The sequence below is a fragment of the Protopterus annectens genome, chromosome 6.part1, assembly GCF_019279795.1.
Source record: "Protopterus annectens isolate FY-2018-M chromosome 6.part1, PAN1.0, whole genome shotgun sequence".
Classification (NCBI taxonomy): Eukaryota; Metazoa; Chordata; order Ceratodontiformes; family Protopteridae; genus Protopterus; species Protopterus annectens.
In genome coordinates, this window is record NC_056738.1 from 420975681 (window position 1) to 421002295 (window position 26615).

At 41.8% G+C, this 26615-nt stretch overlaps 1 protein-coding gene across 4 annotated transcripts in view; it reads left to right on the forward strand.

The window, feature by feature from the left end:
- LOC122805609 (6-phosphofructo-2-kinase/fructose-2,6-bisphosphatase 3-like) overlaps nucleotides 1–8570 on the forward strand; it is a 28213-nt gene extending 19643 nt beyond the window's left edge. For 2 of the 4 annotated variants that reach the window (XM_044075854.1, XM_044075851.1), the window contains exons 15-17: nucleotides 640–662; nucleotides 5675–5725; nucleotides 6144–8570. In XM_044075854.1, the coding sequence (XP_043931789.1) occupies nucleotides 640–662; nucleotides 5675–5725; nucleotides 6144–6150 (81 nt within the window). In that variant the 3' untranslated portion in view covers nucleotides 6151–8570. The remainder of the gene's footprint in view (nucleotides 1–639; nucleotides 663–5674; nucleotides 5726–6143) is intronic. The other 2 variants (XM_044075852.1, XM_044075853.1) reach the window with 2 other exon arrangements.
- Nucleotides 8571–26615: the final 18045 nt, after the last annotated feature.

Genomic DNA, 26615 nt, shown 5'->3' on the forward strand with positions numbered 1-26615 from the left:
TGGCAGGTAGCAGTAGTCAAGTGTGCTCTAGGTTTAGGACTGCAAAAAATTGTGTTGGGGTAATGTTCAGTTTGTTCCCTTCAAGCAGAACAAAATGGATGAAGTTGGAAACTAGAGTAGCTTTCTTTGTTTTATATTTTTGTCCTGTTGCAGATTACCTTGTAAACCATTATCACTGCCCCCACATTTCTTAACCAGTCGTGTTCTGTTGTACCCACCTCCTAACCATCCATTTGACTTGTTTCATTTTGTCTTTACTGTGTTTATCCCGGTCTTTCATGCTCTTTGTACGATAACTATCCTTCCATTCATTTTATAATTTTACCATCCTCCATTTTTCTATGTTTAACCGTGTTTTTTTTTTTTTTTTTTTAACTGACTGACTTCACTTTTCTCTAAATGAAATTCTCCTGTTCTCTTCTGTGGTTTCATTTGCCCTCATTTAAATGCTATTGTGGTGTAAAATTAATGAAAAATACCATCTTTGTTTTTGTTGCTTGAAGAAGAAATGTGCTTCTTTCTGAATTATTTTTTTGCTGTAATAAACTCAATCTTATCTTTGTAGAATTGTTCATTTCTTTACTGTCCTTAATCTTTACTCTATATTCTCTAAAGTGTGTGTTTTTCTTCTTTTCACAGCCTCATTTAGCCAGAGCTTGCCTGTAAGTATATGTAGGCCTTCTTTCTCTAACTTTACAGTTTTATCCTTTTCAGTTCATGTTCGGTAGTTCAGTACATCTCTTAGACGTCTCCGTTTCAGCTTTTGGGATTAGTGCACTACCACTTAATATGGGTTTTCGAACTTGCCATTTTGGTAGCTCCCACCACCAACAGGTTATCTGATGCACAGTTTACGTAGAATATTTTGCCATGGATAACATTTGCTTTGGAGAGCCTGGACCCAAAATAACCTACAAGGAGCTTGTCTGCCTTTGATTTCCCTGCAGTTAAATCTAATTTAACTACAAGGAAGCAATAGTTTATTTTTAAAATGTGTCGTTGATGATCAAACTAAAAGATTGTGCTTAAAAATCTGATATGCTTTCCAACCGAACTAACAAAGTCCGGTGTGTATTTAAGAAGGGAGTAGGCCAGCCAGAAGTTCCAGAGAAGCACTTTCATAGTAGGGCACACAAGTCTAAGGAAACCTGTGGCTTAAATGGCTGCACAGAAGTCTGTTTTGGAGCTGCACATCTGACTAGGTGCAGAGTATTCCTGAAAGTGACTCTCTGCAGTGTAGAATCTAGGATTTATAAAAAAAAAACTTCCTTGGAGGTGGGATCTTGAGCTACTGAACATCTGGAAGTAACCTCTTTGAGATGGCAGAGTGTACATTTCTGGTCAAAACTGTTGAAGTATGGCACCCTGGAATGTGTTAACCTGTTAGCAGTATGCTGTATCCAGTCAGTTAAAAACACTACAGAGACTAATGACAATGCAGGCTAGTTGGACAAATTAACTGTCATGTGCTTGCCCTTCTGAGCACTTTCTCTGGATGGATGCCCTGGAATAAACGGGAGGAAGGGGTGGTTCTAACAGTAAAAAGCCAGAGACTCAAACTGGGTGTAGGTATAATCTGGTGGGAAAAGTATCTGACAAAACTTTTTTTCTACTGGAGTTCATGCTGGGGGCTTGAGCTGCTGTGAATCTTGGGGGGGGGGGGGGGTTGAGCCAGAAGCTCCAGATGCAAGTGACATCAGATTGGCAGGATAAACCAATATGCAAAATGTACTGGTTGCCATGTTTAATCCATGTGTGTGCAAGAAGGAGACTGTTAGGGTGGAGTACTTGGGAGAAAATTTATAGAAATAATGTACTGGTCCAGCCAAAATACTGCATCCAGAGAAGATTGCAGATGGAGTGAGGATGGCAGAACATTCCAGAGAAGAAAAAAAAATTGGGGTTTACCATTGCCTAGCTTAGAAGAAGACATGAGGGCTGGAAAGAGGAGGTAGAGATTTGGCAAATCCAGTACTAGAGGGTAGAGATTCAGGAAAGGTTAGACAGCACTGGAAGTAGGGGACTTCATCATTCAGATCGCTAACTTCCTCTGCACTTTACTGATAGGGAAGGGTACTTGCTTCAGAGAAAATGTTTCATGAGGAATTGTGGGCCTTTGAAACAGAGTACCCAACTTGGTTTATGAATTATGAATCCACAGCTCTCTTCCAAAAGGGCTTGAACAGCTTGAGAGGGTAAAGTTTAAGATTTTTGATGTCATGTCTCGTAGATATTTTAGGAAGTCTTATTCAGGTATAATAGGGCATTTAGACATACCTACGTCTGGAAATGCTTATTAATGAGGTGTAGAAATTCATTATGCAACCTGTATAGATTATATTATATAGGAATACGAGATGTAGTCAGTGGTTCTCTGAGAGAGCAGCTGATGCATGGACGGTTAAATTGTATTAAAGCAACCACTAGCTTAGATATTCTAAATGAACAGATATTGTGCAATTACAGTAAATTCTGTATTGGATAACCACGTTTAGTAAGCTGGTAGTGGCTACAGGTCTGTTAACCACATTTAGTAAGCTGGTAGTGGCTACAGGTCTGTCTTGTAAGACTTTGGTCTTCATTAGCAAATGTCATTTTTATTTTCCTGTGAACTTTTGTGCCATCCATGGTGCATATTTTATACAAGCACTGCAAGATGTTTTATATCAATTTTGACTGAAAGTGAGCTTAAGTTCTGCTATTTGAACCTTTTTCTAGATGCCAGAATTGGTCTGATCACTTGGGCAAAAAAAAAAAAAAAATAATAAATTGGAATGTCCCTGGTTCAACTGAACTTTCTGCTATTGCTATAAGTTTTACTGCTTGTTTCTAAAGATGCATTATTTTATTTGCTTTAAGTTTCTGAATGTCACTGTGTCTGTTCATTTCATTAGCATTTGCATGTTGGATTTGTCAGGAAGTGTGACAGCGTCACATCCCCTCTGAACTCCAAGGTTCTAGTCTGAGGTGGAATAGAAAAACCATTCCAGTGTAGCATAATGGCAATATGTGCCGACGGAATTTAAATATACAGTCCTTAGCAGAACCCCCTCCCCCGCCGTTCAGACTTTTAATTTAAACGTTATTACTTACTGTTTCTTGTAGTGTTCTGAGTATGCTGATTTTCTTAACTAGCTTAATTCTGCACATTGTGTTTCGAGAAGCATTTAGTTAATTTTAAATATTTCTGCTATCCAAATACATTTTATTTGGTACTTTGTCAATGTTACAACTGAATGAGTGCATATAGTGTAGTAGTGGAGAGTGCCCTTTCCCCACTGTTTTGCAGTCTCTGTTAGTAAATTTAGAGATGCAAGATGCCCAGTGGGTCTGCCCCCCCCCCCCACATGAGTTGCAGATGCGCAGTGGGTCTGCTTCCCCCTCACATGAGTTGCAGAGGCCTAAGTCCTACAAAAATACTGTCAAAAACAGTTTTTGTTTTTATTTCATTATTGGAAAACCATGCTAAACTGTTTAACTGCAAAGATGCGAAAAGGGGGTTGTGGATGAAATGATTTATATTGTTTGTGTTCATAAAACAGTGTGGCAAGGATGATTTCCTTTTGTGCTCTGTTCTGTGATCCTGGAGATGGGTTCTGTGCTTGTATGGCTCTAAATATGCTTTCTGCAGAAGTATTATTTTGACCGATCTGGCTGCAGATGTGTATTCAGTATGTTGCCTTATATCCACTGCTTACTGCATTTTGAGCTGTTGCCGTAAGATACCGTAATAGTTGTCTCTCTTCATTGCTAAGCTTTTCTCTGGAAATGGAAGTTAAGGGGAAAATTTGACAGACTTGAACATATCTGGCCCTCCTTCCACAATACTCTTCTAAGCTGTAGTTTTTTTTTTTTTTTTTTTTTTTTTAACAACTTTGCCTCTGTCCTCAAATATGGAGGAAGATCGCAACAGTAACTGTGTATTGGAGGCAATGGATTTCTTAAATCGTGCAACTCTCAAACGGCTCAATATTTTGACTTAGTCTGTGGGCTTCCCAAAGATGTCATGTGGCCTCTGTCACCCTGCAGAGCTACCTTGGAGACTGTTTCCAGGTTCAGCCCAATGTGACATGGAATTTGCAGAAGAGTTTGCCTAGACATTCTGGGTGCTGTGCTAGGATTTCTTATCCATGCAAGTATGCCGACACCATATGTAGATAAACATTCTGTGTTAACGGAATTCAATTAGCAGTACGCAATGTAGTCTGAATGCGTAAACATGTTGATTGTTCCAGGGATCCCAGAACATGCTGGCACTATGCTCCACCTGTATGCTGGTACTAGTGATTTAAGATCCAACAGTCTTGTCAATTCAGTGAACTCTTGAATTCCGGAAGTTTTTTTACTGCTTCTGTAGCTCAGTCTGTAAATTAAGTGCTTTAGGAAATAAGTAGGGGGGGGTTATTAAAGGGGGGTTATTCAAGTCCTACCCGGTTGTATGCATTTATGGCAAGGAGTAAATGGCCACATGGCCCAGTTGCCTTGTATTTTCTATGATTCAGGTGTTTGAGTAGTGTGAATTGTGTTTGAGTGTGGAAGTATCACACATGCTAAGTTTTAATCAGTACCTGAGTCAGACGGACCCTTTCCATAACTCTTATCAAGTGAAGGAATAAACTACCTACCCTTTAAATACAGATGTGTAAGAAAGAAGTGATGCATATGAAAATAAAATGGTTGTGGACTCTGTCCTTACACTAGATCCTTGGATTACTGGTTGGGTACTCCTATTGAAGTTAGTGCAGTGATTGATGGAGTCCTGAGGTGGTGTCCTTCATACCAGGAAGGTGAGCGAGTTTGTAATAGCTCGTGTAGATGTAAAGTTCTATGGCACTTCACCCAAAAGTATAGTAGTGTGCTGGGCAGATTGTGCCATGGTGGCATAAACACTATCTTGTGCCTTCTGGAAATGTGGATGTGGTGTACACTAATGTGGCCAAGAAAATAAATTAATCTGAAGTATTATATTACCCCATTTCCTCCTCGTGTCTTTTTTATTTTGGAAGTGCAGTAAGCCTTATTTTCCCCTTTTTGTTTGCTTTTTGAAATCTAAATTATCCTCTGTTCCTGGTCCTTTAAATTTTCTTTTTTTTCCTTCTAAATCTTCTGTATCACCTTTCTTTAAAACCTTGAATGCAGAAATGGATTTCCCTTATGCCACTATCTATTCTCAAAATTGGTGCATAGTTCCCAGTTCACTGCTGTCTTTAGAAATTTGCTTATTGTTTGCTTGATTCACCATGCCTAAAATTGTAGTGAACTGGAATCTGTAGATCCGTAGATAAGTAGCCTAGGCTTTTTCTGACTCTGGCATTGCTCATGCTAATCAAACTTGCAAAATGCATCTAACTTGCCTTGTTCAGATGGGGCTTGGGATCTCATGCGAGCTTATTTTTCAGCTGCTCATTCTGTGTGTGTGTGTTCATACTTGCGCTTGGTAATGGTGGAAGTGGTAGTAGTCTTGCCATGCAGAGACCTTCCTGACAAGTACATTGAACATTGTTGCAAATGCTAATACAAATGCTAATACAAGCACATTTTTTTTCTTTTGCATATTCTGATCTGTTGCATTAAAAAAAAAGCTTCCCCCAGATTTGTATCAGCTGTAAATGTTTGCACACATTGCTTATGTTAACAGAAAGTTCTTTTCACTTTTTCCTTTCCATGCTTAAAGACGAGCTGTTTTTCATTATCTCAAAATGTTCCCCTTATTAATACTTCGAAGGTAAATGGCTTGTTGCATGCTACTTTTAATAAGCAACTCCAAGTGATCCTAATAAAAGAATCCATACTGTAAATTATGTAGGACAGACCTGCATCACCATTGCCAAATAACTCATTCCAGCATTAGGGAACTACTTTTATCTGGTGGTGTATTTGTACAACTTGCTGCTTCCAAGGTACAGTGTTGTCCTTTTACTAGGATCATTTGTGCATCATCTAGGCCTTGCAGAGTTGTGTTGCTTGAACAGGGACTTCCTTGTGGGTTGAATATGGCCCTCTGGTTGAATGTGATTTTTGCCCTGATCTGCATGTAAGAAAAAACTAACTTTGTAAATAATGTTGATGTAGGATTTTCAATTATGTTCACTTACTGCTAAGTGCTGTTTGTTTTTTATGACGATGCATATTTTTCCCTGCAGAACGTGAGAGAACTCCCAGTGCTTTGAATCTTCAGAGAAGGCAGAAAGCTGGAACTGACATGGCATCCCATTCACATTTCAAATCCCGTTGCAGTTTCACCAGCAGCACTAATATAAATCAAGAGGAGGTGGTGTGATGGTGATTTCTTCCATTTCTCAGCTTGCATCCATACAATGAGCAAATTAAATAAATGTGGACTGAGATGTAGCCACAGGGCTCTGGAGAACGTGCCCCCCGACATCCCCAGTTGTAACAAGAAGTAGGTGCTTCTGGCACTCTCTGCATCTTTTACTGCTTTTTGTAAAATACTTAATCTCTTTCTGGGGATGAAATTGTTGGGCATTTATGTTTTGTATGTTGAATAGAGGTAAACCAGTGTAGTCCTCTTCTGCACTTCCTGATTTTTTCCCCTTGCTGCAGTAAAATGTTAACGCACACTACCTAGCAACTAATATGGAGGTTTTGTAAGCCCGATCTCTTGATAATGTATGAAATGTTACTAGAACGTGGAAATTTTAGAGTTGGAGCATATGGCAACCGCTACTGCCCACATAGTGGGAAGACCACCTTTGTGATGTTTTTTAACGCATCACTTTGATGTCATCCTTCACACAGCATGACTGTACTCCAGTGATGAATGTGTAACTGTTTTATTTATATTTTAACATGGGTACTGCCCTGGTCTTGGGGTGCAGTGGTTTCTGAGTTGTGGTTGTCACTTTGAAAGGAAGTGTGAGACTAGGTTAAGAAAAAGTGGGTGTTTTTTTTTTTTTTAACTGCTGCTTGTTTGCACTTTAAATCCCAGATAGCTATTTGCTTAAAACTGCACTTTATAGTACAGGCACAGATGCTGGTAATAGTGTATATTGTGTGATGCACTGATGCTGTTAGTACTGAATCGTGTGACGCACGGATACTGGTAGTACTGTATCGTGTGACGTACGCAAAAGATTAGATTGATGCTCCTCTTAATGTAGCAAGAAGCTAATGGAGATTTTTGACATCAGTGCAGATATACCTTACGTTTAACTAATTCATGGACTCTTACACCAAAGCGGTGTACTTTTTGGCATGATGGCCTTTTTAAGTGCTTTTCATATTTAGACCTATTAGGTGCCTCTGTTTCTGCTTATCAGCAGGAGAGTTTTACTGATGGCTCACATGCTCCATACATTTTTTCAGAGGGAGGGATACCTTTGTGCTTGCTAGGCTCTTAGATTGCATCATTTTTGACTAGGTCATTGGCAATATTTGCACTGTTAGGAAATATTGTCTGTGGTATATTAGATAACAGTGCTGTATTTGAAAGAGCTGTATTGTTAGTCATTCAGTTTCTCTCCGGATGGGTATTTTTCTGTGCAGTTGGGTTGCTTTTGGATGGAGAGCACTTGTAGAACACTTCCCATCTGAATAGAATGTTGGTGATCAGAAACTCTGAGACCTTTTTGGACATGTCTGCAGAATGAAGGGATTGCATATGTGTTGACAAAAAAAAAAAAAATGCAGTAATGTTTAATTTGTAGTGTTGACTGAACTATGACCTGGTTCATTTAAAATGGTTTGCAGAAGATGGACTTTGATTTCTGTAAAGGGATTATTTTGTTGCAATATACATGGTCATAAAATAATTTGATTTAGAACTAACCCCCCCCCTTATTTTTTTTTTCATTCAAAGAGATCAACCAGAGTGCCTAGTGTTTAGTCTTGCATGAGGGAAAATCATGTAAACTTTGCACCATGTTAAGAGCTTTTCAGCATTTGTCTTTCCAGTGCAATATTTACTAACACGTTGACTGTGTGGAACTTGCACTCTTTGAATGGTGATCTTTTGTGTAATCGAATGAATGTTTTGTCTGTATACAGTTACGTTTTATGTATACTGTTGTAATTGGGACTTATGATCAGCCAATTTGTGGACCCAATGCAAGTTTGATATAAATAAGGGAGTCTCTGTAGTCTTGGCCTTCAGTGCAGAAATATTTTTGTCGAGTAGCTTTTGTACTGTGCATAACGTGACCATGAGCTAAGTGTGCACAGAAGAGCAAGAGCTTGCCTGAATTTTTCTTTCTCTTTTGACAAGTTTCACAGATCAAGCTGTTCGTAATGAAATGTTAAGCAGCAGCTTTGTTTTCATCTGTAGTACGTTTTTAAAAGTTCCAAATCTGACTAAAGGAAATGTGTGCAAGTCGCTGTTCAAAGACAGTTTTATTTAATACTTGAATATTTTCTTTTTAATTATTATTGTAGTTCTGTAAGTGACATATTTATTTATTTAATGTATATTGTAGAGCTTGAGAGGCAGATTTGATTTTTATGTCATTTGTATTTTTCTGTACACATTTAAAAATGCCTAAGCTGAAAAAGAAAAAAATTCCAAAGTCTGTATATTTTGCATTTGCTGGACCAATAAATTTTTACTGAAATAACTTCCATCTTTTTTTGTCATCTGTAGCCGTGCCTTGGTTTGTGTTGGAATATTGACTTGCATAAAAGACTGAATAATTTTGTGTGTGACTTTCTACATAAGCATTGGTGACTGGCATTTCACTTTCAGGTTCATTATGTAGATTTGTTGCGTAATGTCAGTATGCAAAATAAGAATTTTATAAAGATTATTTTTGCAGTATGTATGAGAGTTGGCTTTCTGTTGCAGATTAGCCACATAAAATCCCAGGTTCACCAAATGGGAGTTTTTTGATGGGTACTTGGATTAATATCAAGTGCACTGCTCTGTCAAGTGTGTACAACTGACCAATTTACCTGTGCTGGTATGAATGTTTTTTGTTGGCTGACCACAATTGTACAGAAGTAGATGGACAAATGATTAACCTCCTCGTGTTTAAAAGGACGCTGGGACTGCTGATACAGGAAGAAATAGGTGAAAGTAAATTTGTTAAAATAGCTTTAGTACCTTTTGGGAAGCTCGACTGCCTGCAGTTTCAACCTCCACATACAGGTGGAGCTGTATTGTTAGTCTTGGAGCTAAGTAGGGACATGGCCAAAAGACTGGTAGTGTGTGAGCCAGCCCCATACTTAAGTAGAGATGACTTGCAAAGACTTCTAAGAAAAATAGACTAGATCCTTGGTGAGCTAGTGGTCCTGTGTGCATGTTCCCTTTCACGAATGAGCAGAATACAGGCATATAACAACTGTCCTAGCATGACTATATATTCTGTCTGCCGTACAGATGGAACTGGTGCATGACAGTCTCCTGGGCATTCGTCTTCACCTGTGGCAGACCTGGTACTGCAAGCAGGTTCCCTGCCTACAGTACCAAATCTGCTGTGCTGTTGGAGCCGGAAAACTTTTTACCTGGATTCAGTAGGCCTACTGTGCTCCATCTGGTATGATCTTGCTACTTTAAGCATAGGTAATAATTAGCATAGCATGTTGTGAAATTCCATTACCTGCTTGTAGTGTAGTGGGATTCCTGGTCCTTCAGTACCCAGGGATTGGGGAAAGTTGGATTTGGAGTAGCAAGGGAAGGATTACTAAGGCTGTCCTCTCCTGTGCTCGGGACTTTCTGAAATCTGGCCCCAACTGACAAACCACCTGGGGATACTCCTTGTCCCGTTTAAAATTCCTAGACCCTGAAGAGAGATGCTTCAGATCTGACCTAAGGAGCCCATATTGGGCACCTTTAACTTACAGGGCAAGTGAGCCATGGATACTTGGTGAATGCATCATTGTGAAAGAGATTAACACTGATCCATGCATTCCAGTAGCCTGAAAATAAGTAATGCTCACAGTGGTGACAGAGTATCCGGGTCATGTGGTATATCAACAAGCAACATGTCCGGGTCATGTGGTATATCAACAAGCAACATGGCGTCTGTTTGTCAGCTTTACAAGCCAGCAATGAAGGCTCAGGACTTTTGACCTGCAGTGTGACTTTCTAATAAAAGCAATGTAAATACCCTCAGAGGAAAGTTTTAGCCGCAGACCCTTTAAACAGACTTCCAGATGTCCAGCCAACTCCCAAAATTAGACTGTGGATCGGGGGTCTTCAGATATATAATCCAGAATGAACTAGAAGTTTGGAACAGCCTATTGTTGCTTCTCTAATGACCTGTAAATTGTGAAGGTAGCTGACCACGTATGTGCAACCTCTCAGCCTCACCGACTAGTGTTAAGAGCAGCAATTATCTTTCACTGATGCTGCCACCAGGATGCCATAGTAAGAAAGCCCTAACGCACACCACTGGTCCAATGGATAGATCCGAGACTTTCGTCTTATTCCATTGTCAATCTTCTCTTAATTGGTCGTCTTCTAATGCTTTTCTTAAACATGACAAAGGTTTGCTACTACTTCCACTGTCTCCTCACAACTATCTAGTATTCCTTCACCTTGACTTATCAGAGTACTGAATGTAGCATTTGTATTGCCTGCCAAATCATGTTACTGTATTATATGGATTATCCTTTATTGTAGGTGTTGCCTGTTCAATGAATGTTGTCCAATGCATGCTGTCTTGGCCTGTGAATTACTTTGTTACATTCTTGGCTACGTAAATGAAGTACGTAATAATAGATTTATTTAACTGCAGCATACAAACCTGACCAAGTTATCCTGATAGCACCTTACTAGCCAGCTCAGATGTGCTTGCCACTTCCCCAGCCATACCTTCTAGACAGTTGATAAGACTTGTCAATAGGAAAAAAAATGTGCCATTGCACCTGTGAGAAGACTCATGCTGACCTCAAAGCTTTGCACTTTATGCTATGGCTTTTCCACTACCAGTGTTGGCTAGAGGCTGTGTTTCCAATGACAAGGTGCAGGGCATTCCTGGTCTAAGAAGCATTCTAACAGAAGAAGGTATAATTGGAAATGATTTTCCCAAAAGGTCACACAATGCAAACAAGACCTATTCAGTACTTCATTTCCCCAGGTGCTTCTGTATTCGACATAGCTGTTCAGTTTTGGGTTGAGTCCATTTTCCTTAAAAGTGACTCCTCTGGCTTTCTTGAAGGTTTCTAAAACCTTTCTTGGAGACCTTTTCTTACTGGGGCTGCCTCCACTGTGCAATCTACTCTGGGAAATATAACCTCTATTGGAAAAGCTGAGATGACCACCCTTTGAGCTAGCATCTTCAGCCTCTCTGATGATGATACTTTAGAACACATTCTTCTGCTGGCTGTTAGTATACAAACGGTCAGTTACGTCACCACAGGTGATGGTCTGTTAGGACAGGATGACATTAACCCAACCTTCTTACCTAAAGCTGTCAGAGTCAAACCTGAACTACCTATGCTTCTGTCAGTATTTTCCCCAAGGATGCTAACAGATGTGAGTTTTTATTACAATTGTGCATATTGTCACAGGAAGTTTAGATGCGAATAAGAACAAGAAAATATGCACTCAACAAGGGGCCAACAGGACAAGAAAATAAAGCAAAGACCTTTCTCGGCATCTGTCAAATTTTCATTTTTGCTAGGCTTCCCATGGGTTGCAACTCGCCATGGGACCTGTAGCTCACATCAGGATAACAGTCGGCTCACCAGCCTCATTTCTCAGTGCCACTACAGCTGATATTTCCACAGATGTCATATAGTCCTTGTTAAATATCTTGGCAAAATAGTTTAAGCTATGAGTGATTAAATCACTCTGGGTTCTGAAAAATTACTATCAAAACCAGTGCGTCAACCCCCCCCCCCACACACACACAGACACACATATATTTTTGCAGTAGGTAAGCCCCTGCACTTCCTATGTCGGGGGGGAGGGACTCCACCCTCCCCAATTACATATTCCAACTCTGTGTGGTTGCACTGCTGGGGGGGGGGGGATTCCCCCAAAAGCACTCTGTTGGCTTGTGCAGTGCAACATATTACAGAGAAACTCGTCAGAATATTTCATTTTTAAATTGGAGCCACTATTCCAGCAAAGCTAGGTGACACTTTAAATTGGACTTCACTTCTGGAGCCACATATTCAGACTCCTCATTTGGGTTTGATAGGGACTCTGTCCTGATATTCATGTCTGAAAGATCTTTACCTTTATTTGATATGAAAGTTATGGGTGCTTACCATAATGACAGAGCTGCAAAAAGAGGCACAACTTTTCCCACCTGCAGTCCCTCAGTCTTGTTCTTAAGCCACTTGTATTCTGTTTGGTGCTGGAGCTTTCACTTGACTCAGTCCTGAAGATGGATGGGAGATGCATAGACACATTGGCTAAGTGAGTAGAAGCTTGGGAACATTTTACTGACGGAGATACCTCAGGCTGTGTACATACAATGGATATTTTTCACTGGACTGAACAAAGAGGAAATAACGGAAAGTTGCTTATCGGAGGCCAGGATCTACCAAGTTATGCATGCACTCAAGTCACTGCACAACAGAAACCATTATGATTCAATCATAGTCCATATAGGTGTAAATGATATACGAGACATTATGAAGCAATCGGATGATGCATCACAGTCTGGTATGTGTCCAGCATTGAGCAGCACTCTACAATCATCAAGGTTGATGCCACAATATGAAAAGAAGATTGACTTTAATAATCAGATTAGTTTTTGTTATCTATCTAGATAGATACAATATTTCTCAGTGTGGGAGAACATGATTAATGAACCACGTTGCTTTACCAAGGATGACCTGCACCTGTTGCTTGTAGATATTTGAATATCTGCTAAAACATTGCCTTTTTAAGGCAATGCCAAATTGACAAACCTTCTAACATAGCAAAATCCACCCAATGAAATGTAAGTATTACTGCTCAGTGCCAGGAGTCTAAACAAGAAGCTCCACTCCCTTCAAGCTGTCCTCACTTTGGAGAATGTGAACATCTGTGCAGTTTCCAAGACATGGTTTAAAGCCACAGAGTATTCAGGGAGTGCAAGGCTTCAGTGCCATCTAGATCAGCGACTGCACAGGTAGGGACAAAAGGTGGAGATGTCTCAATCTACATCTATAACAGACATAGCTTTAGGTTGGTTAAAAAGGATGATACACTGGAGTTCATCCATGTTCAGATTGCCATAGATAATTCCCATACCATATCCTGGCAAGCTAATCACTTTCTATTTCCCATGAAACCCATAGCTTATACTTAGACCTATTAGAGAGACTTATCATTCAACCAAATACTATACTCATGTGGACTTTGTGTAGGATTCCCAGTTTATATAGGAATAATTAATCGCAAATTTGCAGGTAGAGCGGTTCCAAACACTCTGGACCAGGTAGTCCATAAACCTAGCAGAGGTACAAAGATATTGGACCTGGTACTCCCAAATATGAAGGAATGCTGCACCCCCCTCCCAAAGTATTGTGTCCTGTCTGGTATTTGGACTGTGATGATGTGAGGTAGTGCTAGCTGTGCCAAGGGGAGTAGGGCAGTGCATGTGTAAAATATGTTAGCATTGCTGGCTGGAGTTTTGTAAAGAATTATATGTTTGAATATCAAACTGATTTGTACATAAGTTTGTGTTAAAAATGTATCGACAGTGGATCCTGCTGGACAGGAAAGAAATTTACATGTTTGTCATGTATTATTGTAACTGATGAAATGTATGTATTTTAACAGAGGATACTGGAGGGGAAGGGGCTAAGCTCAGTGCAGCTAACCTCACAAAAAATAGCCAGAAATTAAATGACTCTGTTTAAGCCATAAATATTTTATCTCACAGGTCTGAATGCTGCCAGAGAATAGCTTTAGTTTCTGAAAGAAGGGTGGAAGTGTTGGAATTATTTCACAGTTTCCAGATGCTGTTATAAACCTTAGCTAAAGTTCTGTGTGTGCATTGTGACACATCATTGCCAGATCCTGGCTCATTTTTTAGTGAGGGAGTAATGTGGGAGTCGTAATGTCAGGTGACCTGATGTGATGTCATTCTATAGCCAACACTGAAATTGTATTTGAATACTAGTGGGCGATGTGAGGTATGCACTCTATTTTTGGATCTGGCAAGACAGTCATCCACGTTCATCTTACTTTGCTTTAGTAAGTAACTAGGGGAACAGTAATTTTTCAGTCCATTAGAAAAATGAGATTAGTTAAACGTATTTTTTTCTGTATCTATCCGAGTCTTTCCATCTGTGTTTTTTATATTTCCTGTGATTGAAACTCTGGTGTTTTATTGTAAATGGATTTATTTTCATTTTTATTTATTATTAAATATATCTAAATCATTCATTGTGGCTTATGTGAGTTACCATATAGCTGGGTAACTACAGCAGAGCTAGTAAGGGAGACAGCTAGAAAGGTGCTTGGTGTGACATCCGGACAGAGGAAGGAGGGCAAGGAGACCTGGTGGTGGAATGAGGAGGTACAGGAGAGTATACAGAGAAAGAGGTTGGCAAAGAAGTGGGATTGTCAGAGAGATGAAAGTAGACAGGAGTATAAGGAGATGAGGTGCATGGCAAAGAGGTGGCAAAAGCTAAGGATAAGGTGTATGGAGAGTTGTATGAAAGCTTGGACACTAAGGAGGGAGAAAAGGACCTGTACCGATTGTGACAGACGAGTACCAGAAAGAGTGAAAGGGAAGGTCTACAAGAGGGTAGGGAGACCAGATATGTTATATGGGCTGCAGTCAGTGGCATTGACAAAAAGGCAGGGGTCAGAGCTGGATGTGGCAGCGTTTACGATGTTAAGATTTGCACTGGATGTGACGAGGGTGGACAGGATTAGGAATAAGTATATTAGAGGGTCAGCCCTGGTTGGATGGTTTAGAGACAAAGCCAGAGAGGCAAGATTGCATTGGTTTGGACATGTGCTGAGGAGGGATGCTAGTTATATTTAGAAAAGGATGCGAAGGATGGAGCTGCCAGGTAAGAGGAAAAGAGGAAGGCCTAAGATAAGGTTCATGGATGTGGTGAGAGAGGATATGCAGGTGGTTGATTTGACACAGCAAGATGCAGAGGACAGGAAGAAATGGGAACTGATGATCTGCTGTGTCGACCCTTAATGGGAACAGCTGAAAGAAAAAAGAAGCAACAAAGGTCAGTAAAAAGGTGATAATTTTGATAATTTTATTCATATATTTGAATGAATACGTAAACCTTATGATGTTGACCAAGGGCTCTGGGTATGATTCCTGACCCCTTTACTCCATGGTAAAGCTGTAACTGCTCTTTCTAAGTTGTCAAACTGATTGTTTAAATTACGACAAGGTTAAACAATGTTTATTGGAATGATTTAAGTTAACAACTGAAGCTTACAGAAAAAAAATCGTGAGCATAAATGTAGTGCAGATGAAAGTGTATGTGATTTGTATTGCTGAGTTAAGCACTTATTTTTATAGGTGGGTGAGTAGGTGTCAGATTTTATGGTTAGGGAACAAGCCCTCAGCACTTTTCCTGAGGACATAAGAATCTGATTGGCAGACTGGGAGTGCAACTCTACAGATGAGCTGGAAGGAGAAAAGGGGATTTCTGTTTAGCAAGCAGGGCACCACTGTACAAGAAGGGGATACCCAGTGCTGCACATGGGTATAAGGGAACTCATGGTTATCAGCCTAAACCACCCCAACAGAGTCCACCAGTAAAAGGGGAAGCCACTAGTTCAGGTACACAGCCAGGATCAGGGTTTAGATATTTTAAATGTTACCAGAGGGAGCCATGTAGAATACAAATGTCCACTGAAGCAAGATGAGGGAGCCAGCAAGTGGGGAATAACAGCATGTCAGTCGTAAGTTGTCTAGAGACAACAGGGGTACAAAAACTAAAACTATCACCAAAGTTTGTATTCTATCTTGGTGGATGGAAAACAGGCCACTGCTAAGAGAGAGACGGCCTCTGACATAACCACTGTGAAGTCTGCAGTGGTTACAGAGGAGTAGTACTTGCTTGGGCAATCCACTCCAGTCAGAGCTTTAGAAAGGACTTCATTCCAAATATCTTTGACCATGGTTTACCTTGACTGGAAGGGTGGAAAAGGAAGCAATCAGTATGTGCGTTTGAGGATATCCATGCAAATGTCTTGATAGGGAATGATTTTTATAATGCAGTAACTTGTGTGCATGCAGTTACATCATGTCAGGCTTGGAGACAGGCATGTGGGTTGGGTAGCCTGGGGGAGATACAGACAGACCCCACACCTGAAGCTGAGGCTGGTGAGGTTGCTATTTCAGGGATGAAGCTGTCCTGTAGCAGTGAGCCTGAAGGTGAGAGACAGCTGCTGATAGGTGCTGATGTTCCCTTGGACAGGGTGACTTCAAAGGCAGAGGTGAGTGGTGGTACTCAGGCTGACAGTGAGGCACCACTGTCCAATGATACCAGACTTCCTGTGGAAGGGGAGCTGGGAAGGATCTCAAAGGTAGAGTTGAGACAGGCTCAGCTCTCAGATCCTACATTGAGGTTTGAGGGAGGTAGCTAAGGAAATGCCTGATTCTCAAGGAAAAGGGGAGTCTGTATACTGGAACAAAGAGTTACTGTATAAAGAGTAGGCCCCTGAGGGGAAGGGCTAGATGGTGAGTTAATACAACAGTTGGTAGAGCCCAGAGACCACCACCGGGCACTTCTAGACATAGCCCGTGACCTTCCTTTTGTAGGTCATATGGGCATAAAGCATACCAAGAGACTTGTGCAGAAAATTTACTGGCCTGGGTTTGCAAGGGATGTAACAGGGTACTGCAGAAACTGTGGATAGTGCCAAAAAGGCAAGGCAGGAGACGAGGTCAAAGCTCCTTTTATACCTTTGCCTGTGATTGAGGAGCCATTTCAGAGGGTAGCTATGGATATTGTGGGGGCCTCTGAGTACTCCAAGTTCACAGGGAAGAAAGATATTCTATTAGTAGTAGATTATGCTACTAGAACCTTGAGGTGGTGACTCTGTCCTCCAGTGAGACAAAGACGATGACAAATGCTTTGTTAGATATTTTCAGCAAGGTAGGTTTTCAGAGAGAAATACTGACTGACAGAGATGCCAATTTCATGTCACAGCTGCTGGCTTGTCTGTGGGATGAAGCACCTAAAGACCACCCCCAGACTTAATTGTCTTGTGGAGAGGTTAAACTCTACACTGAAGACCATGCTAAGGGCATTTACATTTAAGAGAGAGTGGGACAAATATTTGCCCCATCTGCTGTTTGCATGCAGAGAGGTAATGCAGGAATCCACATGTTTTTCACCCTTTGAGTTGTTATATGGGAATAGGGTGAGGGGGCCCTTGGATTTGATTTGTGGTGAGTGGGAGGTGAATGTGAATCACACAAGGATCCTGTTGAAGTATATGTCCTAAAGCGCAGGACAAGGCTTGGGGAGCTCATGGGCTTGGCCCAGGGGAACCTGGCATGGGCTCAACAGCAGAAAAAAGTCTGGTATGACAGGAATGCTTGAGCCCAAGAGTATGCTGTTGGACAACAGGTTATGGTGCTCATTCCTGTCAAACAAAATGAGCTGCAGGCAGCTTAGAAAGGACCCTTTAATGTGGTAAGGAAGGTCAGTGATGTTAACTAACTAGGCAGGAGACAGGGGCACAAACTGTACCATGTTAACATGATGAAGCCTTACCATGATAGGAATGCTCTTGTGCTGAGTATTTGCAGTGGGTGGTGGGAGGAGTCTGAGGGAGAGCTGATGACTGATCTCAGTGAGGCTCAGACTGGCACCTCAGTGGAAGGGGTAGCAATGTGCCAGCGGGTATCCCATGTTTGAGAAATCCAAGCAGTGTTACAGGAGTTTGGGGACATGTTCACTGGGAAACCAGGGTGCACCACCATGTGGATACAGGACCCAAAGTTCTAATAAGCAGACCCCTTATAGGGTACCTGAGAGAGTCAAACAGACTCTGAGGGAGGAGATACAGAAATTGTTGGAACTGGGAGTAATCCAAGAGTCCAGCAGTCCCTTGGCCTCCCCAGTGGTGCTGGTACCAAAGAATAATGGCAGCACCAGGTTCTATGTAGACTACAGAGAACTAAATAGTCACATAAAGTTAGATGCTTAACCCATGCCTAGGACAGATGAAGCCTTAGAGCAGCTGGGTGGGGCTAAGTATCTGACCAGTGGCCACTGGCAGGTGCCCTTGACTCTCACTGCTAGAGTGTGTCAGTCTTTATGATTCCTTTCGGATTATAAGAGCTCACAAAGGTGCCCTTTGGGATGAAAAATTCCCCAGCGTCCTTCCAGAGGCTGGTAGATTTTATCTTAGCAGGAGATTATGCCCTCGCTTACCTGGTTGATATTGCCAACTACAGTCATTCTTGGCAAGAGCACCTTTAGCATGTCAGGAAGGTTCTGGTCAGACTGCAAAGGGCAGGATTGACCATTAAGCCCAGTAAGTGTCCGGTGGGTATGGCAAAGGTGTCATACCAGGGACATAGTGTGGGGAGTGATAAGATCAGGCCAGAACCTGCTAAAGTGGAAATAATCCTTGTTTTCCCGCCTCTCCTCGACTAGTTTAGACCAGTTTACAGGCATTGCTGTATTCTGGGCTGTGGTGTAGTTCCTGTGTTGTCCATTACCTTACTTGGATAGAAGGAAGTTTCTTTGCTCACCAGTGGGAGTGGGGAGCCTTGAGCAGCCTACCTGTCCCTGTAGGAAGTGACCTCAGCACAAGAGCTGTAGTAATTGGTTGTTTTGGACCATTTCTAGCTCTTTTGAAGTTCCCTGTTTAAAATCCGCCTCTGGGAGTTTTTTTCTGGCTATACTACTCAGACAAGCTCCTCGTGGTCCTGCAGAGTGGTCCTAGCTACAGAGAACTCAGAAAAGCGACTACTTTCTGGATTTAAGTATCTTTGCTGTTTTTTTACTTGGAATAGCTTCTCTAGCTTACCCTAAACAAGCTTAAACTGTTTTTTTAGCTGTTTGCTGCATTATTTTAAAATCTGCACTTAAAGTTACTTTTTAGTCGAATTTGATCGAAAGTTTGTTTGTTTGTTTAATTTAACTGTTGAGGCTGCCCACTAAAGTGTGCTAGCCTGTGTAACTGATTTATCACTGTTTCTGCATTTTCTGTGTGTTTCTATCTAAAAACAAAAAAATAATCCTTGTTTTCTCGCCTCTCCTCGACTAGTTTAGACCAGTTTACAGGCATTGCTGTATTCTGGGCTGTGGTGTAGTTCCTGTGTTGTCCATTACCTTACTTGGATAAAAGGAAGTTTCTTTGCTCACCAGTGGGAGTGGGGAGCCTTGAGCAGCCTACCTGTCCCTGTAGGAAGTGGCCTCAGCACAAGAGCTGTAGTAATTGGTTGTTTTGGACCATTTCTAGCTCTTTTGTAGTTCCCTGTTTAAAATCCGCGTTTGCACGGCTTTGTGCGGTTTTGCGCATAGCGCAGCGCCGGTTAAACTTCTGGCTCCGCCAAGTCTGCTCTTCAAATTTTCCCTTAAGGAAGCTCAACTCTTAGTATAATCGGACTACTCGCTATATTATAAGCCTAGCACTTGTTCTCAAAACTTCTCTACTAAGTAAGCACTCTTGTACTAAGTAAGCACTACATCCACCTACCACCCCTGTGAATATCCACTTCACTTAAAGGCACAGCACTCCCTTATACTGTTCTAGCATGTCGAGTGGTAGATTACTGGCGTCCTCTCCAGTTCAGTTGGTTAATCTGGGTATCTTGAGACAATGCTACAATTGTCTCATGTACACAGACTACCCTCTCCTCCTCCCAACAAACACAAATACATGTGAGAGATGCAACTATATAGCCAAACTGGAGGCTGAACTCTCTCAACTCAGAGCTGGCATGACCAGACAGGAGGAGATGGTAACCACACACACAACAAACCCAGTCCCACATAGACCTACCACAACTGCAAACCAAACACATAAAAACACAAAGACATACTCGGAGGCTCTAATAAAAAACTTACCAAAACAACAGAGGCTCCCAAAGCAGACATCCAAAAATCCACCACCTCAAAACAAAACACATGCAACACATACTTCAATAAATCAGTGTGTCAACCAATCACGGCCCTTAAGGCCAAACACCATGCCTGATACACTAGTAATAGGTGACTCTATAGTCAGACACACTGATGTCCCGCTTACCAGGCTGAGCAAGGAGAGGGTGACTGTGAGCTGCCTATCGGGAGCTAGGATCCGCCACATAACACACGCACTCAGGTCACTCCAAAGCAAGTACAAATATGACTCCGTCATTGTCCATGCTGGCGTGAATGACCTGAGACGTACCTCCCTGGACTACATGAAAAGAGACATAGAGGAGCTCTTTGATTATGTAGCCCAGGCTGGTATGACCCTGACCCTGAGCAGCATCTTGCCCTCACCAAGAATGATGCCACAATACAAAGACAAGATGATCAGCTTTAATAATTGGCTCAAGTACTGGTGTCATTCTAAGGGGATCCAATGTCTGTCTGCCTGGGATGACATGTTGGACAAGCCATGCTGCTTCGCAAGGGACGGCTTGCACCTGTCACCACTGGGCTTCCGAGTATTGGCTAAGGCTCTTGCCACCCCCATAGTGCCTTTTTTAGGCAAGGCTCAAAAGACAAACCCACCTCCTTAGAAAACAAAAATGGAAAAAAACTAAGGGTAATGCTGCTCAACGCCAGAAGTCTAAATCTCAAGATGCAGGCACTCTATGCACTCCTCAGTATGGAGAACATCAATGTCTGTGCAGTAACTGAAACCTGGTTCAAGGCTCCTGAGAGCACCCCAGCGCTACCAGGCTATACCTCATATCATGCTTTTCGGCCCCAAAACCTTGGCCGAACCACAAAGGGAGGGGGGAGTGTCCATATTCATCAAGGACACCCACACCTCCAGGTTAGTAGCAACACATGAAGCATCAGAGACCATACAGGTGCAACTAACCATAGGCAAAACCGCTATACAACTGTTACAGACCACCCTCCCAATCTCAGGAACCCCACTCAGCCTTCCTGAAGACATTGGAGAATATGAATGTATCACAAAATACCATCATACTGGGAGACTTCAACTACCCAAACATAGATTGGGTACATTATTCTAGCCCTAACACCCTAGCCCAAAGGTTCCTGGAATTCATAAATTCAAATGTACTGGAACAACTAGTCACCTCTCCCACTAGGGGAGGTAATATACTAGACCTGATCATCACAAACATGGGGACAAAATGCTCCACACCGGAGGTATACTCCTCACTAGTGAGATCTGACCACAAACTAATCACCATAGATATACATATACCACCTCCACCCCCAGCACAAAAGACCACAGTGAAAAACTTCTCAAAAGCAGACTTCACTCTTCTTAAGACTGAGATGGTATCCTTTAAGCCCACTGGGCCAGTGGATACCTCATCCCACAATGCCGAATCCTTCACAAATTCTTTCTATGGACATCTCCAAGAATGCATGGATCATGCAATCCCAAATAAATCCAAGTCCCTCTCCACCAAAGGAAAGCGGCCTGTCTGGTGGACCTCAGCCATTAACAAATTGTATAACAAAAGAAGGAAGCTACTGCACGACAGAGCAAAATCCCATAAAGGTAAGACATCTCTGATCAACATTAGCAGAAAACTACGTTCTCTCATAAAAACATCCAAGGCCAACTTTGAGAGAAAAATCGCTAAGGACACTAAAGATAACCACAAAGCCTTCTTCAGCTATGTTAGAAACCTGGGCGGAAACCCTCAGATATGCTCAGAGTTAGTTCACAACAACAAAAAATGCACTGAACTCTCAGATATTGCCAACATTCTGGCTGACAGGTTCAGTGCAAATTTCTCCCCTCCCTCACCCCCAAAAGAAGAAATACTTATCCCAGCTGAATGTAATCTCCCTGTCATCTCAGATGTCCAAATGAGAACCGCCCTCAACAAAGCTAAAAACACAGCATCAATGGGACCTGACGGTATCCCGGGTTGCGTGCTACGTGAACTCCAAGAGGAGCTAAACCCGCACATAAAAATGCTATTTAACCTTAGCCTTACTACAGGATATGTACCTGATCACTGGCGTGCAGCAACAGTGGTCCCACTCCACAAAGGGGGTACCTCTACAGACCCTGGGAACTACCGCCCCATAAGCTTAACCAGCCTGGTCTGCAAAGCTATGGAAAGAATCATTATGGAACTCAAAAAGAGACATAGGGGACCTACAGACACTTGACCCCACCCAGTTCGGCTTTGTAAAGGGCAGATCCTGCCTTTTGAACCTGGTTGACTTTTTCTAAACCGTCACTAGAGCAATTGATGAGGGCAAAGCAGTCCATACAGCCTACCTGGACTTGGCTAAGGCCTTCGACACAATACCCCACTCAGGCATCATAGATAAGCTCAACAGCTTAAACGTAAACCCTTATGTCACTAGATGGGTTGCAAACTGGCTAAAGGACAGAACCCATAAAGTTAAAATCACTGGAGCAATGTCAGACTCAAAGCCAGTCACAAGTGGTGTCCCACAGGGATCTGTCCTGGGACCCCTCTTGTACGGCATTTATTTCTCAGATGTTAAAGCAAACATGGGAGGGTTGTGGCTGACAAAGTTTGCAGATAACTGCAAACTAGGCGCCATAGTCGCTACACCAGCGGACACATACATCCTACAAAAAGGCCTCACAGAAACAGATAACTGGTGCTGGAGTCACGGCCTTAAACTAAATGCCAAAAAATGTATAGTCATCCCCTTTGGGAAAAACAAAGTACCCACAAATTATCACATAGACAGCAACCCACTGAGTATGGAAAAAGTAATCGGAGACCTAGGGACCCAAGTCAACAGCGACCTCTCATTTGACACCCACGTTGCCAAAGTGGTTAGAAAAACATTCTACCTTGCACACCTCATCATGAAGGGATTCACATCCAGATCCAAGGATGTCATTGTACCCCTATACTCCTCCCTCATCAGACCCATGATTGAGTACAATGCCCCATTTGGTATGTACCTCACCCGGCATTTGCAACAGCTGGAGAGACCACAAAAGTACCTCACCAAGAGGATCAAGGGTCTCCAACATATGTCTTATTCTGCCAGACTAAAGAAACTCCAGCTCTATTCAGTAGCATATACCGCCTGCTCAGAGGTGATCTCTGCCTGACGTACAAGGCCATGTCCAATCAGGAACTGATGGACATGCTCCACCTCAAAAAATCCAAATCCATCAGGACCACGAGAGCTAAAGACTTAAACCTCGGCACAAGTATGAATAGGACATGCTGGAGGGATAGATTCATAACCCAGAGGCTTCCCATGCTTTGGAACAAGATCCCAGTTCATGTTAGGCAGAGCCCCTCACTGACTCTCTTCAAGAGAAATCTTGATGAGTGGATGGGAGATCGTAAGTTTACCCCAGGGGTCACATCTGAGTCACTACTAGACAGGGGCACAGTAAACTAATTCTATTATATAAGGGGACCTTCATTGTGTCACTACTAGACAGAGGCACAGTATTCTAAATCTATTCTGTGCATTTTTGTACCATTTCATGGGGTGGCAAAAGCCACATCACTATGGCTAGGCTTACAAATGCCCCAGGGCAGATAGCCTAGTACTAAACTATGAAACTATTCAGACATGGCCTGCCCTGTTACCAAAAAGCAGGTGAAGGCATTCTTGGGGACAGCCGGGTACTATGGAAGGTTCATTTCCCCATTATAGTACAACAGCTGCTCCCCTCACAGGCCTGACAAGGAAAAACAGGCCAGATAAGGTTAGGTGGACCCCAGCCTGTGAGCAGGCATTACAATAGCTTACAGGGGCTTTGGGAGGGACCCTCTGTGGTAGCCAGTCCAGATTACAGCAAAGAATTTGTTGTGCAGGTGGATGCTTTAAACCAAGGGGTGGGGGCTTTACTCAGCCAGGTTTCCTCAGAGGGAGAACAGCATCCTGTTGTATATCTCAGCCGTAGACTCCAACCCAGGGAGCAATGATATGCAGCTGTAGAAAAAGATTGTCTAGCCATAGTATGGGCACTGCAAAAACTTCAGCCCTATCTGTATGAAAGGAAATTCACTGTGGTTACATATCACAATCCCTTAACATGGCTATATTGAGACAGCCAGCAAAATGCCAAGTTATTAAGGTGGAGCCTAGGGTTGCAGGCATATGACATGACAGTGTTGCACCATAATGGGGTCAGCTTTGCCAGTACAGATGGACTCTGAAGACAGGGTGTCATGGCGATACTGCCAGTGCAGCTACCTGGAATTTTGTAGATAATTATATGTGATTGGTGACTATCTTAATTTTTTGTGTAAGACGCTTGGGTTACAGTTGTATTACAACTGTATGTTATGTGTATATCAAATTTGTTTGTACAGACGTGTTGAAAATGGTTTGCAAAATGCTTGTGTTTAAAATGGATCCAGAGTGTTCCCTACTGGAAAAGAACAAAAATGTATATGCACTATTGTAACTATGTAAATGTATATATTTTAATAATGGAAACTGGGAAACAGGAGGTTAACCTCAATCTAGTAAATTTCAGAAAAATAGCTGAAATTAAATTACTTTATGGCAGCAAGGAGACACAATGTCTAAAACCAGGAAACTTTCTGTATTGTCTTGGAAGTGTTTTATTGTTTTCCAGTCTCTGCAAAAGATCTGAGGTCTATTTATTTTCACAGGTAGATGATAAATGCTACCAGTTGCCATCAATGGTTGTTTTGGGCCTGAGGACTAGAAGTCAGATGACAAGAAATGATGTCATTCTGCGAGGTAGCCCAGCAGTAATATTTCAGATATTAATTTGAGGACTCTCTCAGAGAGAGAGAGAGAGAGAGAGAGATCATTCTGTATTCTGTCTTGGACCTGACAACATCAAGTTCCACTCACCACATCTGCCTTGCTCTGTAGTAAGTAAGTTAACTAGGGTATAGTAATTCTCTTATATATAGTCAGGAATATAGCAAAGCTTAGTTTAGATGTTTTTCTTCATTTATTTGAGACTGTCCTGCAATGTTGTTTTAAATATTTCCTGTGATTTTGAACTCTGTCATTGTAAATATATATTTGGTATTGTCCTGTTCTTTATTATTAAATGTATTAAAACCTTTCATTGTGGCTGATCTGTCTAGGGATATTTAAGTTCTGAGAGTACTTGCATATTTATTTGGTGACACTATAGGCCACTCCTAATAGCCTTGCTCTTGGTCAAACTACCATTTGTATTAATAGTAACATTACACAGTAAGATTGGACACCCTTTGTTAAGGGCCTTAAAGTAGCTGATAAGGAGCTGACTGGTGGCAGTGATAACTACCTTATAGTCTGGGCAAAAGGGGGCATTGCTAGTAAATGTGCGCCAGCCTTTCCAATGTGTGTGTGTGTGTATAAATCAAACCTCAGAGTGTGTGTCAGCTACTTGGGCTGGGACATGAAGCAGTGGTTGACAGAGGGTGCTGGAGGTCTTGCCTTGGCCACTCAGCTGAGATGTCAATTATATAGCTGTGCCAGTGGGGAGTCTTCCTGGGGATCAGGAGAAAGAGGGAGAAAACAGCCCTGAACTGACTGTGGTCTCTGTGTGCTCTTAAAGGAAATTGCACTTGATGCAGAGAGCTGCATCTGGAAATACTGTGTGTGCACCTGTCATCTTCCCATTGTACATCCCCCACTATTGCCAGTGGTGAGGATTGAGGCTTCTTGATTACTGGTAGAGTGGTGGGGTGTCACACAGGTTATGGGTTACTGTGTTCCCAGAGAGGCTCATTTCTCTCCAGCAACATTCATCCAGGGTCACTTGAGAAACTGGCTTGGTTCTTCAAAGTGAGAGATATGTGATGATGTGAGGTAATGTCAGCTGTGCCAGAGGGAGCAGAGCAGTGCATGTGTAACATATGCCAGCATAGCTAACTGGAGTTTTGTAAAGAATTATATGTCATTTGAATATCAAACTGATTTGTACAGATGCTTGTGTTAAAATGTATTTGTAAAGTTGCTTGTGTTAAAAATGTAGTGGGTCCTGCTGGACAAAAAAGAAATGTACATGTATGTCAGACTGTATTGTTGTAACTGATGAAATGTGTATATTTTAACAGAGGATACTGGAAGAGAAGGGGTTAAGCTCAGCCCAGCTAACCTTAAGAAAAATATCCAGAAATTAAATGACTTGGTTTAGGCCATAGATATTTTATCTCAAATGTCTGAATGCTGCCAGAGAATAGCTTAATAGTTCCTGCAGGAAGGGTGGAAGTTTTGCAGTCTCCAGATGCTGCAATAAACCTTAGCTAAAGTTCTGTGTGTGTATTGAGACACGTCAGTGCCAGATCCTGGCTCAGTTTCTAGTGAGGATGTAGTGTGGGAGCCACAGAGTCAGATGACTTGATTTGATATAATTCTGTAGGTAACACTAAAATTGCATTTGAATATTAGTGGGAGATGTGAAGTGTGCATTCTGTTTTTGGACCTGACAAGATAGTCATCCACATTCATATTGCTTGCTTTCGTAAGTAAATAGGGAACAGTAATTCTTCAGTCAGTAAGAAAAATATAGTGAGATTAGCTAAATGTAGTTTTTCTGTATCTGTCTGAGTCTTTCCGTCTGTGCTGTTTTTTTTATATTTTCTGTGATTGCCCAAAACTAACTCAAAAAACAAACCATGAAATTCAAAATTAAACAGGTC